This window comes from Ursus maritimus, unplaced genomic scaffold (genome assembly GCF_017311325.1).
Source record: "Ursus maritimus isolate PB19 unplaced genomic scaffold, ASM1731132v1 scaffold_28, whole genome shotgun sequence".
Taxonomy (NCBI): Eukaryota; Metazoa; Chordata; class Mammalia; order Carnivora; family Ursidae; genus Ursus; species Ursus maritimus.
Window position 1 is genome coordinate 4,168,877 of NW_024425341.1, and position 23,241 is coordinate 4,192,117.

Consider the following 23,241-nt stretch of genomic DNA (forward strand, 5'->3'; position numbering starts at 1 on the left):
GAGAAGAGCATTTCTTTCATTAGCAAAGCAAATAGGACATCTGTGCACAAGAAAATGCAAGACAGAATTTGGTGGGTGAAATTCATTGTTGTGGAAGGAATAATTGGCTTGTAGGTACCGCAAGTTTTATATCCCAGATCTTAAATCGGATAGGCTCTCATAGGTTTGAAGCATTTCTTATCATTGGTGTTTAGTTTTATTTTGATTTTAACCCTATATAGAATGTCTTGAGAGAACAAAAAAACAAATTTCAGACTAACAGCGAAGGAGGAGAAACTCAGTCTCTGAGCCTCACTGTCTTAGCTTGACGCTCTGTAAGCTGAGAGTTTGGGTTTCCCATTCACCTGCATGCAGCCTAAGAATGAGGCAAGTGTAGGGCCTGCGTGCCCCACAGAATGACTGTTGAATGTTACCCATGCCATCTAACTGGTATTCCTTTATGGTTTTTGTTTTCTTCCTTTTGAAATCATCCCTGAGTCTTTACTAAAGTCTTCTAAAAATGACTAAACTAATCCTAGCTGTACATGGGCACAGGATGAAAAGGAATTAGTGCCCCCTTGTCGGTAGAAGGACTAGGCGGAGGGGGCAGCAGAGGTGAAGGTGACCCTCGTGTACAAGGTTTAGGACTTCAGGCCTTACCCCCTTTCCCAAGTGAAGATTAGCCCTATAATATTGACCTCGAAACAGTGGGTTGTTATTTTTATTATCAGAGACAATGGTTTCATTCTCCATGGATCACCCAGCATGGAGAGCTTTTAGTTGTCAACATGGTCAGATTTTTCTGGGCAGTATTCTGTGCTTTTCCCTTGGGGTTTCCCTCCAGTGCACTACTGTACCCCTTCCTGGGGAGTAGCTGTACTCTACACCACTTTTGTACCTCCTCTCCATCATTACAAAGGATGATTCTTCTTCTCTAGTAGAGATGTGAGGAAGTGTGTCTCAGATACCATAACTGTATCCTAATTCAGGTTCTTCTCAAGGAGGCTTGTGAGGACTAGTTTTATGTCACCTTGGCCAGGCCATGATGCCCAGACATTTGGTCAAACATGACTCTGGATGTTTCTGTGAGAGTGTTTTGTTTGGATGAGATGAACACGTAAATGAAAAAGCAGTCAGCCTTTCAACTTGGTGCTTCTCCAAGTCTCCAGCCTGCTGGTCTACCCTGCAGATTTTGGAATTTCTGACCTCCATAATCACATAAGCCAATTTTTTAAAATCTCTACTTATCTAACTATCTATCTATCTATCATCTATCTATCATCTATCTATCTATCTATCTATCTATCTATCTATCTATCATCTATCTATCATCTATCTATCATCTATTATCTATCATCATCTATCATACATATAGTCAACTGTAGTATATATATAATACATGCTATTTATTTATTTATTTATTATTTATTGATATAGTCGGAGTGGGGTTTAAGAGCTTGGGGACATGGAAAGTAGTCAAATGTTTTTTTCAAGTGGCGTGATGGGACTTTGAGGGCTGAGTAATCTGAAAGGCCTCTTGGACAGGATGAGATAAGCTGCAAGCTCCATTTGACCAGTACCCATCTGGGGAGGGGGACTGCTCAGCAGATGCTAACTTGGGCAGAGGCTGCCCCAATGATCAGGTACCTCTCCTTGAGGCCATGATACTAGATTGGCTGTCTGGAATGTAGATACTGTCCCCAATATGGTGTGTGTGCATAGTGGGAGGCAAGCCTGAATTAATGGAGTTTACCCTAAATTGGCAAGATGAAAGTTTTCTAGCTTTCTACTGTCAGATGAAATGAGATCTTGAGATAGAAAATAAATCAATAAAAAGTTACATCTATTTGTAAACTAAACATGTGGATTTACTATTTATTCCCATTTTGATCATTTATTTCCAATGGGTCGATTAATTCATTTTACAAATACAAACTTTCGGTGTAAGGAGAAAGAATCATTCTTCTAAAAATAAAGAAGGAAACTAAAATAGAATTTGCAAATTGATGAACCATGTGGAAGAGCCTCATCCACTCCCACATCAGTAACTATTCATTGTTATGCTGGTGACTTCCAAGACTTACGTGAGCCTCCTCTCTCCTCCACTTCACCACTGGAGCATTTCCAACCTCCTGCCACAAACTCAGCACACACAGGGAGAGGAAGGCTGGACTGGGGCCACAAAAAGTCTCCCTAAACCGGTGCTCAGTAGGAACATAATAAGTTGTTAACTGAATGAATGAATGCATGAATATTTAACTTGCTTTTTAAAGAAATCAACAAGGGGATCTGTCTACAGGCAATTTTATTTGGTTTTTGAAATTTAGATTGATTTTCTACCACTTTGCAAATAGAATAAGGGTACACTCGCTCCTCTGTGGGGTTCTGAATGAGGAAGTGTCCAAAGCTATTCGCTATTAACCAGTAATCAGGTAGGGAAAGGAAAGTTTCTGGCCATGAAAATTCTTCTCTGTGAAGACTAACAGCTCTCAACAAAGGAGGAGATGGTGTTCTGTAGAGCAGGGGTATAACTAAGGCTGAGGTCCCTTTCAGATTATTCCAGACATTCTTATTCTCTGGGCCCACGTGCCCTCCAATGGGGGAGAGAGTAAGGGAAAACCCATGTTTGCCGGTTTTGCGCTGTTGGGCAGAAGACAGTCTTTTAATCACTTTGGGGGAGAATTGCCTCCAAGGTCTTATCCCTGACGCTCTTCAGGAAGCTCAGAACTTCAGTCCCGCCTGTGCCCCTCTCTTCTAAGGCTTGAGACGGCCCAGGGAGATGGTTTGGCCTCCTGCCCTTTGCTTTGGTGGCTGCTATGATGAGGTATTTGGTCACCACTGTGATGTGGTAGCTGCGCAGGTCTGCCAGGGCCTCCACACACTGGTTATAGGCTGTCAGAAGCTGGCCATTTCCAAAGGACAAGATGTGGTCTCTCAGTGAGGGGCCTGAGTGGATTTCTTCTATAAAGGCCTTATGGGAAGGAGGCATGTACTCCCTCATCCTATGGAGAAAATCAGCTGAAAGAAACAAACCAGAACAATGCCATAGCTCCACGTGGAAAGATAAGAGAGGCTGTCTGCTTTTCTGAACATCAGTGCAGCAAAAACTTGCTTTCGTCCTAACTGTCCAATCTACGTTGCTGGCTCTTTTGCTCACAGACATCAAATACTATATTCTTGACTACTGATAGGTGGTAAGGAAGGAAAAATGAAGCAAATACATCTCAGATAACCGAGTTGGAACTAGATCTATCAGCCCATGTATAAATATTTATTGCATACTCGGGGGGGGGACAAAGTATCTTGCTAATCATCATGACAGAGATCTACAAATGTAAGGCATAAACCCTTAGACTGATTTACTAAATACTCTGCTAAATTTTGCTTCCCAAGTGCTTTATTTGGAGGCAGTGCTAAGAAGAAGGAAAGTAATAGAGTCTATAAGGGCAAGAAAATAAAGAATGACCAACTGTTTTTCATAGTAGCCTCTTGAAGTCATTGTTTAAAAATAAAATCAATAGATATTGATAGGAAATGTGGATAGAGAGATCATTTATAGGCTATCCATTAGGTGTTTAATACCATCATGGTTCTTGACAACTGATTTTTATGGATGAGACTGGACCCCATGACACAAAGTTCTAGTCCTTTCTTTTCCTAATCCAACCTGAAAACGCTGCACTCTGAAGTGCCCTTTTGTAATTATTAAACACTGCCTTGCTGCTAGCAGGTAAGGAAATGAGCAATTTCAAGCTTCTAAACTGGTAGACCCCTCTTTTAGTCTAAAGAGACTTGGCCTGAGGTTGCAGCATTTTTACGGGGAAAGGCTGTAGTGGAGGAGCTCAGACCCATCACCAGCTATATCCAGACCTAGTGACTTAATGCCACAGCCTTCAAACTCCAGATCTCTCTCCCATTTTAGAGAAAGGAGGCTACTACCCTAGGATCCAAACAAAACTCCAGGGAACAGCTGGGTATACAGCATGTTTTAAGATTTGGAAATGAAACCCTATATCCTGCTGAGATCGAATATTAATTGACTTAACACAATAACATCTGGCAGGTGCACAGCCTCCTGGTTGACTTGGAGAAGTATAGACTTCATGACATTTTAATTTGCACTTGGTCTTATCAATTGGTAAAAACATCCCTGTTCCTCCTCCCTACTAAGGAACAAAAAGAAAAAGAAAGTGTCTGACTTACCACTTTCCTTGCTATGACAAACGCCTAAGAACTCATCAAAGGCATGAAGCACTGTGCTCTGAGCTGCACTCCCTCCAGAGTACTCCAGGGGCTCTGTGGAGACTCCTTCATAGATCAACCCCACAGGCATTGCTGGGTTATCCTTCCATCTAAGCCAGAGTAAAAGTCAAAGAGAAGGCATTGGTGCTAGGAGTTAAGAGCATATTTTCTGATATGGAAACAGCGAGTAAGAAAGCAAACACAATTTTAATGGTAATTTTAGAGCAAAAGATTGGATATTTTTGTAAGATAAGTACTTAATCATTCTTCAATTTCATAACAGGCCACAGAATACAGCTCAGTTGAGGGATTACTCCAGAGAAGTAAAGGATTTTCAGAGAGGAATCCTTAGCACTGGTCCTCTGATATATTTATTAGAAAAATTCATTCATAAAGATGATATCAGTGCTGATCAATAGGAGCAATTTGGAGGCTCTGGAATAATCTTCACCTAATCTCAACCCTGATACCTTTAACTCTGCAAATAGAGCTTTGAAAGTAAACACACACACACACACACACACACACACACACACACACCTTTGCCCTTCCCTGAAATAGCTTTAACAGTAGTCATGCTGAATTATCAGTTTTAAATACTACATGAGTTTGTGGGAACACCTTTGTCAAATATGTTCTTGATAGCAGGTATTGATAATGAGGGCAGCAATAAAGAGAACACAGTACAACCCTGCCGGTTACCAGAGGGACATGAGGATGGGACTGGAATTGAGGCTCTGAGTCTTGCTCACATGAAGTTGGCTTTCCTCCCTTCCTCTCTTCTTCTGTCTCCCTGATTACATTTCTCTGTCTTTTTGGTTCTGAGTCCCGCTCCTTCTACTTCCAACTATTTTACTCATTTCCCTGTCACATTTGTTATTGAGTCTTGAACAATTCCAGAGACCATGTGGGTGACTCCATAATAAGACAAAAACAACAGCATGAAGAACACTTCTAGTCGTACTTCCAAGGTGTTAGTCTCTAAACCCCCTGCACATTCATGTTCTCGTCTGACCTCTTTGAGTGATGAAGGTAGGTTTTTTAAACCCCTTTTACAGATAAACAAAGACAACGCCATTAAGCCTCCAGGGCCACATTGTTAGAAAATGGGGAAACCAGAACGGAAATCCCAAACTTGTAATTTTTTTTTAAAGATTTTACTTCTTTTTTGACACAGAGAGACAGAGCACAAGCAGGGAGAGAGGGGGCACCCTGGGATCATGACCTGAGCAGAAGGCAGACACCTGAACTGAGCCACCCAGGTGCCTCAAACTTGTAGTTTTCTATTTTCATTTTCTCGAGACCCCCTCATGTGGATTTGCACTTTTACTCAGAAGCACAGTCTTTTTTCCTTGTGTTGCCAGGAATGAGCCACCGTCCCTATTGTGAACAGTTTAAATAACAGGCTTACGTTGATGTCTCACCTTCTTCTTATAATTCTAAAAGTCAAGAGAAGGGAAACACATCACACACATACAAAAGCCGTGGCCAGACTGCTCAGCTTGCTGTTGGTGACCTTTTCCCAATACTTCCTTGAGGTAAGAAATGCTATAAGGAGGTGGGTTGTTTTCTTTGGAGGCCGGTTTGGTCAGTTCTTGTATGGTTTCCACTGCATGAATGTCAGAGTGGCCTTTGCAGTGGGGGCGACATCACTCTGGAAACAGATGAGGCATAGAAAGCAGAGCCAGGGGACAGCGAAGGCAGATTCTGATCGTAAGATTAGAACATGCTGTAGCTTTTGGGGGAGAGGGCTCTTTTTCAGGCAGATAGAGAATTTAATCTGAGCTTTGATATTTATTAACTGTGGGCCTTGGCTTAGTTAATTAACTTCTCTGAGCCTCAGGTTCCTTACCCAAGTGATATTAGGATCTACGTTATTGGGTTGTTGTGGGAGCTAATTAGAATAATACCTGCTCAGGGCCTGGAACATATTCAGCATTTGCTAAATATTAGCCATTTTATATTATTCAGAGTGAGTTGGAATTCTTGCTCCCTCCATTCATTATGTTGTAACTTTGCATGTACCTTTGTGAGTCTTAGTCCTAATTTGGACCTACTTCCTAAAGCTGCTGCATAATTAAATGGGTTCCAGAGAAGTTTTATGACTTGTCAGAGTTCAGGACACTGCTTCAGTAAAATTTCTAGACCACATTTTATGGACAAGGAGTACTGAAAACATCAGTGGAACAAAAACGGTGGCCACACTGGTGCAGAGTTGTCTTTGGCACTCTGTGGATGACCTCAGATGGTCACTTTGGTCTCTTTTAACAGTCCCTCCTCATCATGACCACTTCTGTATGTCAGACTTTCTCAGGGTTCAGTTCTTGGGCTTCCTGCTACTTTCACTTCCCAAGTGGTCTTATCCAGCTTCACCGATTTAGAAAGCAACTATATTAGGACTATTTAAGAGCATACACTTATACCTGGACCTCTCCCTTATGGTCCAAACTCATATATTCAACCACCTACTTACAGGTCTCTGCACCAGAAATGAACATGTCCCAAACAGAGCTCTCAATTTCCCCTCCCCTTTGCCAAATTTGGTCCTCTGATAGCCTTTCTCATCAGAGAAAATGGCAGCTCCATTCTTTCAGTGGGTCAGGCCAAAACCTTAGAGTCATCTTCAACTGATCCCTTGCTCTTCTTTCCGTAAGCAATCCAATAGTAGATCTGGTCAACTTTACCTTCAGTCGTGTCCAGAACTGAACATTTCTCAGCAACTCCACTACTACTACCCTAGTCCAAACCACCATGCTGGATTGTGGGATAGCTTCTTAAATGCTTTCCTGGCTTCCTTTCTTGTTCTCAAATCATCTATTTTCCAATTAGAACTTAGAGCAATGATTCAAAACTTAAGACAGATCATGTCATTTGTCTTCAGATTTGCTACCGCTGCCCTTGTCTCTAAGCAAGGAGACAACAAGCCCCGGCATGATCTGGTCTTCTGCTATCACTTGTATCTTTCTCTTTCTCACCCATGTATATTCTGTTCCAGCAACACTGGCCTCCTTGCAACAATTCCTCCATGACAAGCATGCTCCAACCTCACGGTCATTGCAATTTTTGTTCCTTTTGCTTGGAACAGGTATCTAGGTGGTTTAGTTCTCACTTCCTTCAGGTATCTACACAAATGTCACTTAGAAGCATGGCATTCCCAGATCATAATAAATAAATAAGAAACTTCAGCCACCAACTCTATCTCTCCCTGATGCCCCTACTTTACATTTCCCCATAAACAAATATAATTAAAGAAAGTATCATACAATATATGTTACAACATTATAATTATATTTGTTTATGCATTATCTGGCTCCCATCATTAAAATGTAAGCTCTGGGATGCCTGTGGCTTAGTCCGTTAAGTGTCTGCCTTCGGCTCAGGTCATGATCCCAGGGTCCTGGCATCGAGTCCCATGTCAGGCTCCTTGCTCATCGAGGAGCCTGCTTCTCCTTCTGCCTGCTGCTCCCCCTGTTTATGTGCTTTCTCTCGCTCTCTCTCTCTCTTTGACAAGTAAATAAATAAAATCTTTTTAAAATAAGTGAATAAATTAAATAAATAAATAAATGAAATGTAAGCTCCATGGGAATGAAGTTGCTGTTTTGTTTTATGCACCATTCCCAGAACCAGGAACTGTGTCTGGCATATGCGAAGCACTCACTAAATGGTTGATGAATGAATGAATGAAAAAAATATCATTCTATAATTCCATATTATATACCTAGAATATATGGACCCAAATGTTTGTCTGGAAAGGACCTAGCCAGCTTTAAAGAACCATCAGATGCTCAAATAGCCAAAAAACATCAATCTCTTTTTGGTGTCCCAACATGAAGAGGATGTGTTAAAGCCACATTGAAGGTGATAGAGAAAAACACCAGCATGTAAGTCAAAAAAGATAAGATAAGGCGATCTGCTTCCAAAACCCATGTTTTCCACCTGTGATGAGATTAGTCTGAGGAAGGGAAATGGGGTTTCTATTTTATGACTAGCCCAAGGTCTGCTCCCATGCACTCTCGGGCCCAAACTACTATTTGTAAAGGAAAGGAATTAGTTTCCTTTCAAATCTCTGTGGACAAGGTTATTTTTAGTCTTTCTCATAGTAAATTTCTAGGAAACCCAAGAGGAAGTGTAAATAGAAAGAAAAAAAGAAAGAAAGAAATGAGATGACATTTTTCCACAGGAGTTGATGACTTCCCTGTGAAATTTAATGTGAGTGGGAAATAAAAAGAATATGTTTAATCTACAGATGACAGAACTCTCCTAAATAAAAATGTTTTTAAAAAGTAAATAAAAACAATAACTCAAACATAGGATAAGCCAAGAATATAGGAGTAGATTTCAATTTTTCAAAACAACTCTTTTGAGAATTCTCAACAATCCCGATGATTTTAGCCATCAACACTTATCAATACATTGAAGATTTGGTGCCGGACACTTAGTTGTACTACATGGAAGTATTTTTGAGGATCAGACAGAGGGAGGCATTTATGTAGATCACAGACAAGACGCATCGCTGACCTGGAACTTATTTTAATGAAAACAATATCACCCTGCAGTGTCCATTTAATCATGATGGGTAGAATTTAGAAAATACTGCCCCAAGATTTCCATTCTAATTCCTAAAACTCTTCATATCATGAGCTATCATGCCTATCAATATGATATATAGCAAGGCCAAAGACTTTTCAGGTGTAATTAAGGTTACTAATGAGTTGACCTTAACATACAGAGTTCTCTGCATTGTCTCAGTGAGCTCAATCTAATCACAGGAGACTTTGAAAGCAGAGATTTTCTCTGGCTAGTGGCAGGAGGAAAAATCAGAGGAATATAAGAACTAGAAAGATTGGAAGCACCATGGCTGTGTTGGAGGACATCATGTGATAAAGAAAGCAGGAGGCCTCTCTAAATGGAGAACATATCCTATTCAACAGCCAGCAAGGAAACAAAGACCTCAGTTCCAAAACCACAAAGAACTTGATTCTACCACAAACCTGAATGAGTTTGGAAGCGAATGATTTCCCAGATTCTCCTGATAACAGCTCAGCCCAGCAGATAGCTTGACCTCAGCATTTGGAGACCCTAAGCAGAAAACCAAGCTGAGTTCGCCTGGCCTTCTGACCTACAGAAATGTGAGATAATAAATGTGTGTTGCTTTAAACTGCTGTTTTAATTTGTGGCAATCTGTTATGCAATAGTGGAAGACTAATACAAACTTAGACAGCAAAGGGAAGCACAAAGAGATTTTCCAGAATTAGGTACTTTCTAAATCCCAGTCTATTTAAAATGTTTAAAGAATGACCTTTGCTCTCTAAGTCTACCAAAACTTATCTGCCAGTTTTGCTTAACATTTGTTGCTAGAATCACTATTGTACAATCAGATCTTTGTCTTAACCCTGAGCATATGCAAAACACAGAGAGAGCAAGAAGAGTTCTAAGGATAGATAATTTCTTTAGGGGAGGATTTCGGGACTGAATGGGTATACAGCAAAAGTCTGAATTCTAAGAAACACTCCCAATTCCATTCTGCACCCTTCCCTATTTTACTTGTTTCCTCATCAGCCAGGTACCCATTACTCTCAAGTTATTCTCTAGAAACCTTCCTGTTTCCACTCTCTGAGCTCTGCAGTGAGGAATGCCCACACAGGCTGATCTCCCCTTAGACTGTCTCACACTGCAGACCTACTCGATCTTGAGAAAACACTGAGTCCACGTTGTCACTCCCTTCTTTCACCAGTGTAATATACCACTAAACCTACTGATAAATCGATTAATCTGTTGATCTTGATATTGGACTTGTCTCTTACTACTTCCAGGCACAGCTTAAATTTCCTTCTGTCCATAGCACTTCAAGATCTCCTAGTTATCAGGACGGAACACTAGGTGGGTTCTATTTCACATTTTTCACCATCCGTTCACTACCTCCACTTTTCAGTTTTCACCATTAAAAAAACCAAACAAACTTAGTTCCTCTCAGTTAATGTGAATAGGAAAGCAATTTGAGTAAAACATGTGAAGGTATAACTAATGTATTTAAAGGAAGAAATGTATCTAAGGGTAGAGTTCTCTAACTGGAGAAATTAACAGCTCATGTGACAAAAGAAGAGACCCACAAGTATGAACAAATGACTTGGGGTAGCTCTTCCAGGAACATTAGAAAGAAGGCTTTTAAGACACTTTCTATGCTCCCATCTGCCTTAGTAACAAGGGGGAGAGAATGGATATAAATGATAGGGCTTTGTGGTTGCAAAATGGGCTTTTTTTCCTGCCGAGATGGGATTCTAAGTGAATATAAATGAATCTAATTTGGTGGTCTAAGGAAAATTATTCTAAACTTAAATATTCAACGTACAATGTCATTTGTCATGCAGATGGTACCCCACCTCTTTTATCCAAGAGTGGATTCAAATGATCACTTTGCTAACAAGGGTTTCTTGGTTTGTTTCTTACTATAGGAAGCTTCTGTCTCCTCTCATAAATTTGGAATATGCTACTGAGGCCTCATGCAGGAAAACGGTTGAACTGTACTTACCCAGAGAGAAAGATCCGGATGACTGCATAAAATATGTCTGGATCAACATAATCTGGAGAAGCAATCAAAATGTGAACTTTACTACAGGCAAAAAAAGCAATTGGTTACATGTGCATGGGTCCTGCTGCTCTCTTGGGGCCGCCTCCTCTATCTGATCCTCATGGAAACCTGGAAGGAAGGCAGTGGCTGGAGGGAGGTGGAATGTTCTCTTCTGTGGCCCCTCACTGGCACTTACAGAACTTTTAAACTGTTCCAAATGCTGCCCTTTTCTATTTGCGGCACTTCCTTTTTCTGAACTTCATAACAACAAAAGGAGAGGTCAAGGCCATCTTTAAAAAATTCATATTTTAAACAGACATGATATTTGAGAGAATGTAGGAAGTAGAAAGAAGAAAAGCAGAGAAAAAGAGTCACCTCTCTCAAGGCTTTCACAAGAGATGAAAACTAAAGTCATCAATGCTCAAGCAATGTTTTGTACAGGAAACAAGGGCCGGGAGGGAGAGTGTCTTGCCCAGGGGTTGCCACACCAGGTCTGGTATATGTTCGTGGAGCTGCATTCCTTAGTCTGTGCAGCTAGTTTTGGCTCTAAACCGGTGCTTGGGGATAACTGATTCCACTAGTTTATTAATTTGCATTTAAAGAAGCATGTCCTAACAAAAAGGTAAAGAAGAAGTCAAACTGTCTCTCTTCGCAGGTGACATATTACTCTATATGGAAAACCCAAAAGACTCCACCCCCAAACTTCTAGAACTTGTAGAGCAATTCAGTAATGTGGCGGGATACAAAATCAATGCTCAGAAATCAGTTGCATTTCTATACACGAACAATGAGACCGAAGAAAGAGAAATTAGGGAATCCATTCCATTTACAATAGCACCAAAAATCATACGTTATCTTGGAATTAACTTAACCAGAGACATAAAGGATCTATATTCTAGAAACTACAAATCACTCTTGAAAGACATTGAAGAAGACACAAAAAGATGGAAAAATATTCCATGCTCATGGATCGGAAGAATAAACATAGTTAAAATGTCTATGCTACCCAGAGCAATCTACACTTTCAAAGCCATCCCGATCAAAATACCAATGACATTTTTCAAAGAACTGGAACAAACATCCCTTAAATTTGTGTGGAACCAGAAAAGGCCCTGAATCACTAAGGAATTGTTGAAAAGGAAAAACAAAGCTGGGGGCATCACGTTGCCGGATTTCAAGCTATTCTATAAAGCTGTGATCACAAAGACAGCAGGGTACTGGCACAAAAACAGACACATAGACCAATGGAACAGAATAGAGAACCCAGAAATGGACCCTCAGCTCTTTGGGCAACTAATCTTTGACAAAGCAGGAAAAAACATCCAGTGGAAAAAGACAGTCTCTTCAATAAATGGTGCTGGGAAAATTGGACAGCTACATGCAAAAGGATAAAACTTGACCACTCTCTCACACCATACACAAAGAAAAACTCCAAATGGACGAAAGACCTTGATGTGAGACAGGAATCCATCAAAATCCTAGAGGAGAACATAGGCTGCAACCTCTTTGACATCAGCCACAGCAACTTTTTTCATGACACATCTCCAAAGGCAAGAGAAACAAAAGAAAAAAATGAAGTTGTGGGACTCTATCAAGATAAAAAGCTTCTGCACAGCCAAGGAAACAGTCAAAAAAACAAAGAGGCAGCCCACGGAATGGGAGAATATATTTGCAAATGACACTACAGATAAAAGACTGGTATCCAAGATCTACAAAGAACTTCTCAAACTCAATACATGAGAAACAAATAATCAAATAAAAAAAATGGGCAGAAGATATGAAGACACTTTTCCAGTGAAGACATACAAATGGCTAACAGACACATGACAAAATGTTCAGCATCATTAGCCATCAGGGAAATTCAAATCAAAACCCCATTGAGATACCACCTTATGCCAGTTAGAATGGCAAAAATTGACAAGGCAGGAAACAGCAAATGTTGGAGAGGATGTGGAGAAAGGGGATCCCTCTTACATTGTTCGTGGGAATGCAAGGTGGTACAGCCACTCTGGAAAACAGTGTGGAGGTCCCTTAAAAAGTTAAAAATTGAGCTACCCTATGATCCAGCAATTGCGCTACTGGGTATTTACCCTGAAGATACAGACGTAGTGAAGAGAAGGGCCATATGCACCCCAATGTTCATAGCAGCATTGTCTGCAATAGCTAAATTGTGGAAGGAGCCGAGATGCCCTTCAACAGATGACTGGATTAAGAAGATGTGGTCCATATATACAATGGAATATTACTCAGCCATCAAAAAGAACAATTTCACAACATTTGCAGCAACATGGATGGGACTGGAGGAGATAATGCTAAGTGAAATAAGTCAAGCAGAGAAACACAATTATCATATGGTTTCACTCATTTATGGAACATAAGAAATAGGAAGATCGGTAGGAGAAGAAAGGGAAGAATGAAGGGGGGGTAAAGAGAAGGGGGAATGAACCATGAGAGACTATGGACTCTGGGAAACAAACGGAGGGCTTCAGAGGGGAGGAGGGTGGGGGACTGGGATAGGCTGGTGATGGGTATTAAGGAGGGCACGTATGCGTGGACCACTGGGTGTTATACGCGAGTAATGAATCATGGACCATTACATCAAAAACTAGGGATGGTGACTAACATAACACAATAAAAATTATTATAAAAAAAAGAGGGGAAGATAAGGGGACAGGAGTATAACTTAATAACAAAGGTATTGTTATTGTTCATTGTCTTCTTATTGAGGAGGAGTTTGTTGGTATGACATCCAGACTGCCTTATTTTTTTCTAGCAGATGTTCTGCTTTAAGCTGCTTATGCCTTCCTAGCCTGACTTTTTTTTTTCACTTATAGCTCTAGAATTGCATTGAGATTCATTTATTAGGAATTTTAGGAGATGAACAATTCTCCTTTTTCCCCACCTGTGTTTAGAACCAACTGCTATGGACATAGAGTTCCAACAGATGGAGATAAAATGTTTTATAATATCCATAAAGTTATCTGGAGATTGTGTCTGAGGTCAGCCAAGTGAGTTTTTGAATACACCCTCAATGCAACAGGCAGCTCTAGGAAACCACAGACCAAAGGGCCAGGCCCCTGCTACTGCACAGTAGGGAGAAGACCATACATATTCTCTCATCTAACACACGGATCATGAAGAAAAAAGAATGAGACAGGAGAAGAACTGAGCATGGCTGGTGTAGACTAACACCAACCTATTAGAGAGACTAGGGTGAAGGAGGCCAGAACATCATCTAGAGGAGGTCTCACTGCATAGACACATGAAGAGAAGGAAACAAAGTTTCCCTCCAAACATGAGACTGGATTGAAAAATGTGGTTAAAAGATCTCAGTCCAGGGGCGCCTGGGTGGCACAGCGGTTAAAGCATCTGCCTTCGGCTCAGGGCGTGATCCCGGCGTTCTGGGATCGAGCCCCACATCAGGCTCCTCCTCTATGAGCCTGCTTCTTCCTCTCCCACTCCCCCTGCTTGTGTTCCCTCTCTCACTGGCTGTCTCTATCTCTGTCAAATAAATAAATAAAAAATCTTTAAAAAAAAAAAAAAAAGATCTCAGTCCAATGAAAAGCCATTTACAGAAACTGACAATTCTAATATAGGGAGGTTAAGGGTTTTTTTCTCTCTTTTTCCCCAGATTTATTGAGGTGTAATTGACAAATAAAATGATTAGATATTTAAAGTAAAAAAATAAAATAAAATAAAGAAGCATGTCCTCACATTTGTACTATATCTCTTCTCATTAACTTTCGAAGATTATTCCCTCTTCTTCGCATAATGGGGCCCCTCTGTGACCTGGCACGTTTCTTTAATGTGGATTCCTGTCTGTGTTTCCTTGTTTATCTTTGAGGAAAAAAAAAAAAAAAACCAAAACAGGGGCACCTGGGTGGCTCAGTCAGTTAAGCATCTGCCTTCCCCTCAAGTCATGGTCCCAGGGTCCAGGGTCCTGGGATCGAGCCCCGCATCTGGCTCCCTGCTCAATGGGGGAGTCTGCTTCTCCCTCTCCCACTGCCCCTGCTTGTGCTCTCTCTCTCTCTCTCTCTCTGTGTCAAATAAATAAATAAAATCTTAAAACAAAGAAAACAAAACGCCCCCAAAACATCTTTTTTATGAGACCCAAATAATATCATCTCTGTACCATCATACCTATTCTCTACCATCATCCCTATGTTCTCTGAAACCCCATGGGCTCAGGTCACTCACATCTTCCCTTAGCCTCAGGGTTTCCCAGTGCTCCTGAGTGATCTCACATTCTCTCTGCTCTTCTGTGACAATGTCCCATGTGCTGGACTTTTATTTGGGCCCTGTTTCTACATCTTTCCCATCTGGTGCTCTGTTCCCACAAAAATGCTAAGTATTACATACAAATTTTTGCTGAAGCAACAATGACCAGCAATAATGTAATATTTTACCCACAAAAGTAAAATGATTAGTCAATAGATATTTTAATGTAAAAAATTGTCAATAGATATAAAAAATCCATTTATGATTATAACCAACAGAAAAATGAGCTAATTAAGCATAGGAAGAACATTTTTGAACTGACAGAAGAAATTCACAGAAAGCCTATTGTACATTTTGTACTTGATATTTAAAGATTAAAAATAAGTGTTTTAAAATGTGGAACAAACCAAGGATCAGCACTTCCATTCAACATGGGCCAGAAGAGTATGAAAAAAAAATATTTAAAGAAATAAAAGTTATAAGTATTATAAATGAAAGAACAAAACATGATTCTCAAATAACATGATTTTAACATAGGAAACAAATAATGTGCAAATAATTATTAGAATTAATAAGAGTGTTTTTCAAGGTACTAGGTTCAAGGTTAATAGTCAAATATCAATTTTATTTTATAAACCAGCAACAAATACAAGTTAGTTTAAATCAAAAGATACCATATTCACTAGAAACAAAAATATAAGGTATCTGTAAAAAAAGGAAGATATCTAAGTCTCTTATTTTGATTGAAATTAAAGAAAATTCAAGAAATTAAAGAAGAAATCTATGTTGATGGATAAGAAAACTCAGTATCAATATCAAAAAGAAAAAATGTATCTAAAAAAGAGTTCTCTATCTGGATAAATTTTAGCTGGCAGCCAGCAATATGAAGGTTGTTGGGAGGGGCTTATCCAACAACCTTAGTTTGTATTTCTGTGCTATTCTCTGACTCTCCACTCCCTCAATCATAAGACAGAAAGACTGGACATAATATCAGAAGCATGTCATTTTTCTCCAAATTAATGTACGGATTTAATGCAATGTTGAGCAAAATTTTTAACAGAGATTTTTTTCAATGCAATTTGAAAAGCTGATTCTAGCAGTTTATGTGAAAGGCAAAGGATCAAAAATAGTACAGTCACCCCTGGAAAAGAGGGGAGAGATGAAAAGGAGAAATACTATGAAACTATAATTCTTAAGACAAATGATATTCCTGATGGGAAAGACAGACAATGAAAAAGACTAGGGAACCTGGAAACAGAGCCAGTCATTTCAGAAAATCTGATAGAAGACAGTGCCAATATTGCAGACCAGGCATTATTCAAACAAAGGAAACTGAATTTATTTCTTATGTCATGTTACATATAGATAATAATTATGTGAATTAAGGACTAAAATGTGAAGGACAACAATTTGAGAAGAAAATGCAGGAAAATATACTTATGACCTATGATTATGAAACAATATCTTAGGCAAGACCTCCTAAAACATAGACTTCTGCAAAAGAAATGACAGATACCTTGACTATATTTAAATCAAAAGTTTCTGCTTTCAAAAGTTGTAAGACAAACCACAATATTTGCAACACATATAACTAACAAAGAGCCGACCGCCAAGATGTACAAAAAAACTTACAAAAAGAAAAGGCCATTAAAAATATTAGGAAACACATACATTCACAAAAGAGGGACATGAGTGGCAAGCACCAACCAGCACGTGCATGCACACACACGTACAGAGAAGAGAGTTAACTCAAATCAGAGAATGCAGGAGTGATGTCAGCATCATGGTGGAGTAAAAGGTCTCCACTGTCTTCCACACAGAGAACACTGGTTTAGACAATCACACATAGACAAGAGAGCCTTTGTGAAAGTCTGGGAATTCAGTGGAGATGTTCCAGCACACCGCTGAGCACAAGGATCCAGAAATGGACGCACTGAAGAGGGTAAGAACGTTTCACTTTGCTCACACCACCTTGTCCACAAGGCAGCAGAGCTTGGTGCTAAGAGAGACCTTCTAGGGCCGTGATTCTTCCCATGAGGGAAAATAAGAGCATATGAGTGAGTGCCTGGCTTCCCCAGCTGCATGGGAATGCTGCCAAGCAGACCCACTTCTTTGTCGCCCCATCCAGAACACTGAGATGTGTTGCACACCTGGGGAGACTGGGTGCAGGGAAGAGGTAGGAGAATGCCACATAGGGCTGTTGGGGGGCATTAAAGGGATGCAAATCATACTGATCACCTCACAGATTCCATTCAGAAACCCTCCCAGGAGCTGCTGCGAATGCTTCACGGGCAGATCACCCCACCCCCTGGTGCTCGGGGGTCTCACCCAGTTCCTTGTGTGCACTCCTGAAGGCAGAAACAGTGAGCCTTTGCTGAAGATTAGTGAGCTCATGCAGCAAACTGGCTGATTTCTGTGGGATTGGGAGAAAGCACACAAACTGGAGCCTTGAACACTGTCCTAGGGAACGCAAATGGAAGGCAGTCAGCAAGCACCGGGCCTGGCATTGCAGGATCTAGAGAAGGCACACACAATTACAACTTCTGCCACAAGAGGGAGCAAGAAGTATGGAGCAGGTGTATCCATAGAAGGTCTGAGAAAGCCTTGGAATCACTCCCAGGGCTGATGGAAGGTCTTTCTCTCTTGAAACCAGTCAGAAAATCCTGGAGGAGGCGAATACTTCTTCAAATACCTCTTGCAGCAATGCAAAGCTTCATGGAACATAAAAAAAAAATCAAGGAAACATGATACCACCAAAGGAACAAAATAACTTTCCAGTAATTGACCCAAAAGAAATGCAGACCTGGGATTTGCCTGATAAAATTAATTAAAAATATCTGTTTTAAGGAAGCTAGGTGAACTATAAGAAAACACAGAAAGAAAACTGAGGGTTGCTGGAGGGAAGGGGGTGGAGGGATGGGGTAACTGGGTGATGCATATTGTGGAGGATAGGTGTTGTAATGAGCACCGACTGTTATATAAGACTGATGAATCACAGACCTGTACCCCTGAAACCAATAACACATTATATGTTAATTAACGGAATTTAAATTTTTTAAAAATGGAAAAAAAAAGAAAATACAGAAAGGCAATTCAATGAAATCAAGAGAACAACACATGAACAAAATGAGAATTTTAAGGGAGATAAAAATGATAAAAAAGAACAGACTACTAGGAAATATATTTTGGCAACAGACTGTGAACACTGTTCAGAAAATACCAAGTAGAAAACTTCCTGTTCTATTAACATGGGGCTGGTAAGGTAGGAGAACCACGTAAGCACTCTGGCTTCCGGGTCTAATACGTGCCCGTTCTGGCTGAGGAGGATGCTTCCTAAAAGCCAATGACACAGAGGATCTAAGGACACACCTGAGTTACGCCTCCTCCTTTTCCTTCCACGTGGCTTCCTGGTAGAGTGGGAAAAAGCCACCAAGGACTACAGCGTCTGCCTGGATGGCCGACTGCAGGTCCATTCAGTGCCTGGCCAGGCATCTTCCAGTGTTTCTGTGGTTGTGTCCAGCAAAACACAGAGCATGTGGGTCAAGCATCCTTCTCTTTTAAATCCAAGTGACTCTAGAGAAAGATAATGTCTGCTTTCATTCATTTACACTGATGATAATTTTGTGTCATAAGCACTATGTTTTTGTTTAAGGAGATTTGCTTTCAAAGTTTTCAGGGGTAGGGATTTAGATTTTACACTGAGAAGTAGTCTTTATGCAAAGCAAAACCAGAAAATCCTTGCTTTGGATCAGTGCTGTAAAACCACAGACGCCGAAGTACGGCAGTGTTCTCACATTACTTTAGTAACATCCATCTGGTCCCACTGGGAAGTAACACAGCAAGTGCTCTGACACCTACAATAAAGCATTGCAGATGCGTAACTGAACCATACATCTGACGTTCACAGCCACCAAACCGTAACTTTTTCATGTAATTCCAACGGTCAAAGCCACGTATTTCCACTGGATGTCTTGTCATCACCTTAAGCATGACAAACCTCAAAGCAAGTTCATCAGCCTTCCTCTGTGTCCCTATTTACTCTGAAAACCAACCAGCCCATCAAGCAGAGCTTGATTCAATTTTCCAAGTGACAGGTCTTTGCCAGAGGCATTGTGATTTTTTTTTTTTAACCAGCTTTGAAATCATATATACTTCCTGGACACCTCCTTCTGTCTCTGAACATACCTACACTCTGCCAATCCTTCATCCTTTTCCTTGATATCTCGTTTGTCTCTTTTTCTTCTTCTTCTTTTTTTTTTTTTTTTTAAAGTCTTGCCTTGGATCACCTGAGTGGCTCAGTCAGTTAAGTCTCCAACTTTTGATTTCAGCTCAGGCCTTTTTTTTTTTTTTTTAAAGCTTTTATTTATTTATTTGACAGAGAGAGATAGCCAGAGAGAGAAGGAACACAAGCAGGGGGAGTGGGAGAGGAAGAAGCAGGCTCACAGTGGAGGAGCCTGATGTGGGGCTCGATCCCAGATCGCCAGGATCACGCCCTGGGCCGAAGGCAGACGCTTAACGACTGCGCCACACAGGCGCCCCTTGTTTGTCTCTTCTGTTGCTGGGATGGCTCTAGCCCTTCCCCTTTTCCCAGACTTGGTAGCATTGTTGGCAGGGAGTAAGCAGCTATTTGTGCCTGGATGTCCCCAGGGCTTAAATCTGAAGTTTATGAAAGTAAGAGTGAACCAGGCAGAGGGTGAATAGGAAAGAATGAATGAAGCAGAAGGAACAGTGCATAAACAAGCCTTGAAGTTGAAGAAAGTTGTAGAGAACAAAATGGAGTCTCTCATGTCAAGAAGGGGCTAATGTCAAGCAATGACGCGAGCAGTTAAGGTACTGCAGCTAGGAGATATCGCCAGGACCCACATCAGGCAACACCCCAGACCTGATAACATGCAGAACCGAGAGGTCTGCAGAGACCCAAAACTGATCAAATCCTTTTAAAAAGGGAAGGATTTTGGCAGCAAACTGTCACACTCTCTTCATCTGACCACTTAGAAAAGGCAACCGCTGCCGAACGCTCTGCCCGATTGATCCCCGTGATCTCCAAACAGAACCGAGAGCTGTCAGCTCTTGAACATCAGAAGCAGTAACTGCCAAGAGCTGACCCACCAGACCCACCAGATCCAGGCCTTATCTCAACCACACACCCACAGACCAACTCCGAGTTTGGTTTCTTCACTTCCTGCACCCTTCTGTTACCTTGTGTGTTGTGTGGTTTGTCTTCTCTCCTGTTCTGCGTGCTGTGTAAGAAGCCAAGTTTAATCACATGGGGAACTGTCACTGAGTTTGGAATCCTGAACCTGCTTTATAACTGTGATTTAACTTCGCTTTAGGACTGAATAAACCTGCCATTGTGGAAAGACACAACGCGAGTGTGTGCCTTCATAGCGTGCTCGTGACAAAAGTGCTTTCCAGGAACTAAAAGCTAGTATCAGAAAGAACAAGTGAAGGGAAACATGGGGTCAAATAAAGATAAATTGAAATTAAAATATTCTGGGGTCAGATCATGCTGAGTCTTGCAGAATGGATTAAGGATTTTGGCCTTCTCAGAATAATGGATAAGGCAGTGACTGCGATAGGAATGTAATGTGACAGGCATATGTAATTTAAAATTTTCTAGTAGTCATATTTCAAAAGGAAAAAAAAAGTTAGCAAAATTAATACCAATACTATATTTTAGTTAACCCACAATATCCAAAATATTTTTATTTCAAAACATAATCAATATAGAAATTATGAATGCATTTTTTGTAATAAGTTTTTGAAATCTTCTGTATATGCTTACAGACTTAAAATTTACTTTACACGTGGGGCACCTGGATGGCTCAGTCGGTTAAGTCAATGACTCTTGATTTCACCTCAGGTCATGATCTCAGGGTTGTGAGACTGAGCCCCGCATCAGGCTCCCTGCTCAGTGCAGAGTCTGCTTGTTCCTCTCCCTCTGCTCCTCCCCCTGCTCTCTCTCTCAAATAGATAAATAAATAAAATTATTTAAAAAATTATTTTACACTGCATTTCAACCTGGATGCTTAATTTTCAACAATTAAGTGAAATATGACCTTTCAGTGATGAAGCTGTGTTTAACAAAAAACTACCCTACATTGATTCCGTTTTTAAATGTCAATTTCAATTGTTTAAAATTAAACACAATTAAATACAATTAGTTTCCCAGTCATGCTGGTCACAGTTCAAGTGTTCGGTAGCCACATGTGGCTGGAGGCTACCTTCCTGCACCATGCAGGAGACAAACTGAGGAGTTTCAGGAGTCAGAGAGATGCAGCCTGCACTTCCAGCTTCTGTGCAGAGAATGAATGAGACGAGGTAAAGGGCAGATGAAAGACAGGATGTGGAAGGTCCCTGCAGGGTCCTGCAAGTAATGAGGAGAGCCGGGTCCACAGCAAGTGATGCAAACAGAGAGAAAGGAAGGAATGCTCTGGATACTCCAGAAGGAGACTTCCAATAGGGGTAATGGAGTGCTACTTCACCTGGACCTATCTTTCCACTACAAATAATCCAAAAAGATGGATAAGAGATGCAAACATCTTAAAGGCATCAAGGAGCTGAAGAAACAGCAAGAAAGCGCCAAGCAAAATTTTAAGGGAAAGTGGGAACCCCAGAAAGGGAGGCAGAAATTTAGAGTGGCAAAACCACTTTTTCCTGAAGGCATTTGCCAATCCAGGTACACCTGGGCTTGGTTTTGGTGGCTTCTCTGTATGGTACGTGCCATGAGTAGGACCCTGGTTCCAGGCATGGTGAGGCATTTTACAGGATACCCTGCTCATATTAATCCGGGTGTCCCAACTGCCTATATCTCAACAGCACTGTGCATCGGAGCTCCCACCCCAACACTGCTTGCCCTAGGAGACAAAATCGGGCTACCCTGGCATTGAGCAAAAGAGGAAGACAAAAACAAAAACATAATTGTCCCTGCAAAGTTGTAACTTTTTTTTTTTTGCACATTTTCAGCCCAAGTTTAATTGCCTAATTGGTACATGGGCCCTCACTTGCTGAACTTGATCCAAGATGGTCCAGAATTTTAATATCTCCAAGAACCAGGAAGAACTGAATACAAATATTTCTTTATCCCAGTTCCAAAAGACTGCCTACAAACATTGTCAAGGACAATGAGCAATACCTAGGAAAAAAATAAATAAAAGGAAAAAGAAGCAAGCATAGATCCTAGAAAACAGGACAACCAGCCATGAGATCTGCGAGGACCTAATAGGTGAGGACTTTCCAGAACGACGCATCGTATCAATTAAAGAAGTGTAAGGAATCCCACCCGTAATAAATGAACAACGGGAAAGAGAGACCCATAAAGAGAAACTCACAAGCAGACAGCGAAAAGGGAGGTTGCCCCCAAACAAGTAACGGACTGACATCTAACGTCTCTAGAGTGACAGTGGAAACCGAAAGATGTAGTTATCTATTCAACATGTAAAAGAATACAGCTGCTAGCAAAAATATTCTTCAGGAATGGGAGTGACACAGGGCAATTTGCAGACCAGAGAATTTACCAGCAGCAGGCCCTCACTGAGGTAATTCTAGTGGCAAAGAAATGTGTGTAATGGAGTGAAGGGGGGAAAAAAAGTTATAAATATGCAAGCAAATCTGAGTGAATCTTAACCATATGAAACAATAACAATCATTGTAGATTTCTGGATATTTTTGATGTATGACATGCAATGTATACTCTTCCTTGTATGCCTGAAAACATCTGTGAAGACTTATGGGACTCTTCAATATTTGAAGAACTGGTTTTGTGTGGGCATGCTTCTAGATTTGATGCACTGACATAATAAATTTGGATTTAAGATCAAATACGGTGGCTCAGGTGACCAGGGTATCCCCAGATTACCGTGGGTAACTAATCCACGAGAGAAAACTTTAGAAATAGGAACGTGGTCGTATTATCCCATGGTATTTAGTAAGAATTCTGTGCTAATTATTTTCCAATTGGTTTTATTTTTTATTTTATTTTTTCAAAGGTTAAGGACAGCTGTTATTGCTAGCAGAGGTTTTTATCACCAGTACGTGGTTCTGACTGTAATACCTTCTTCAGACAGCACAGGGAGCTCAAGCTCCAGAAGTCATTAACAGAAATACCGGTAGGCTGGGAAGGGGAATAACTTTCATCAAAGAAGTCCTAACAGCTACCCATAAATCTAGGGTACTGAATTCAGTTTTTACAGGTTACAGACCCAAAGCACAGAGCGGCCCCAACATCCAGACAG

The 23,241-nt window shown here is 40.7% G+C and overlaps 1 protein-coding gene across 3 annotated transcripts in view; it reads right to left on the bottom strand.

Moving 5' to 3' along the window:
* Window positions 1-1,732: 1,732 nt before the first annotated feature.
* Window positions 1,733-23,241, bottom strand: part of IDO2 (indoleamine 2,3-dioxygenase 2) — a 44,703-nt gene continuing 23,194 nt past the window's right edge. For all 3 annotated transcript variants that reach the window (XM_040643230.1, XM_008706342.2, XM_040643229.1), the window contains 3 exons: window positions 10,751-10,802; window positions 4,183-4,331; window positions 1,733-2,997 (listed from right to left, as the gene is read on the bottom strand). In XM_040643230.1, the coding sequence (XP_040499164.1) occupies window positions 2,642-2,997; window positions 4,183-4,331; window positions 10,751-10,802 (557 nt within the window). In that variant the 3' untranslated portion in view covers window positions 1,733-2,641. The remainder of the gene's footprint in view (window positions 2,998-4,182; window positions 4,332-10,750; window positions 10,803-23,241) is intronic.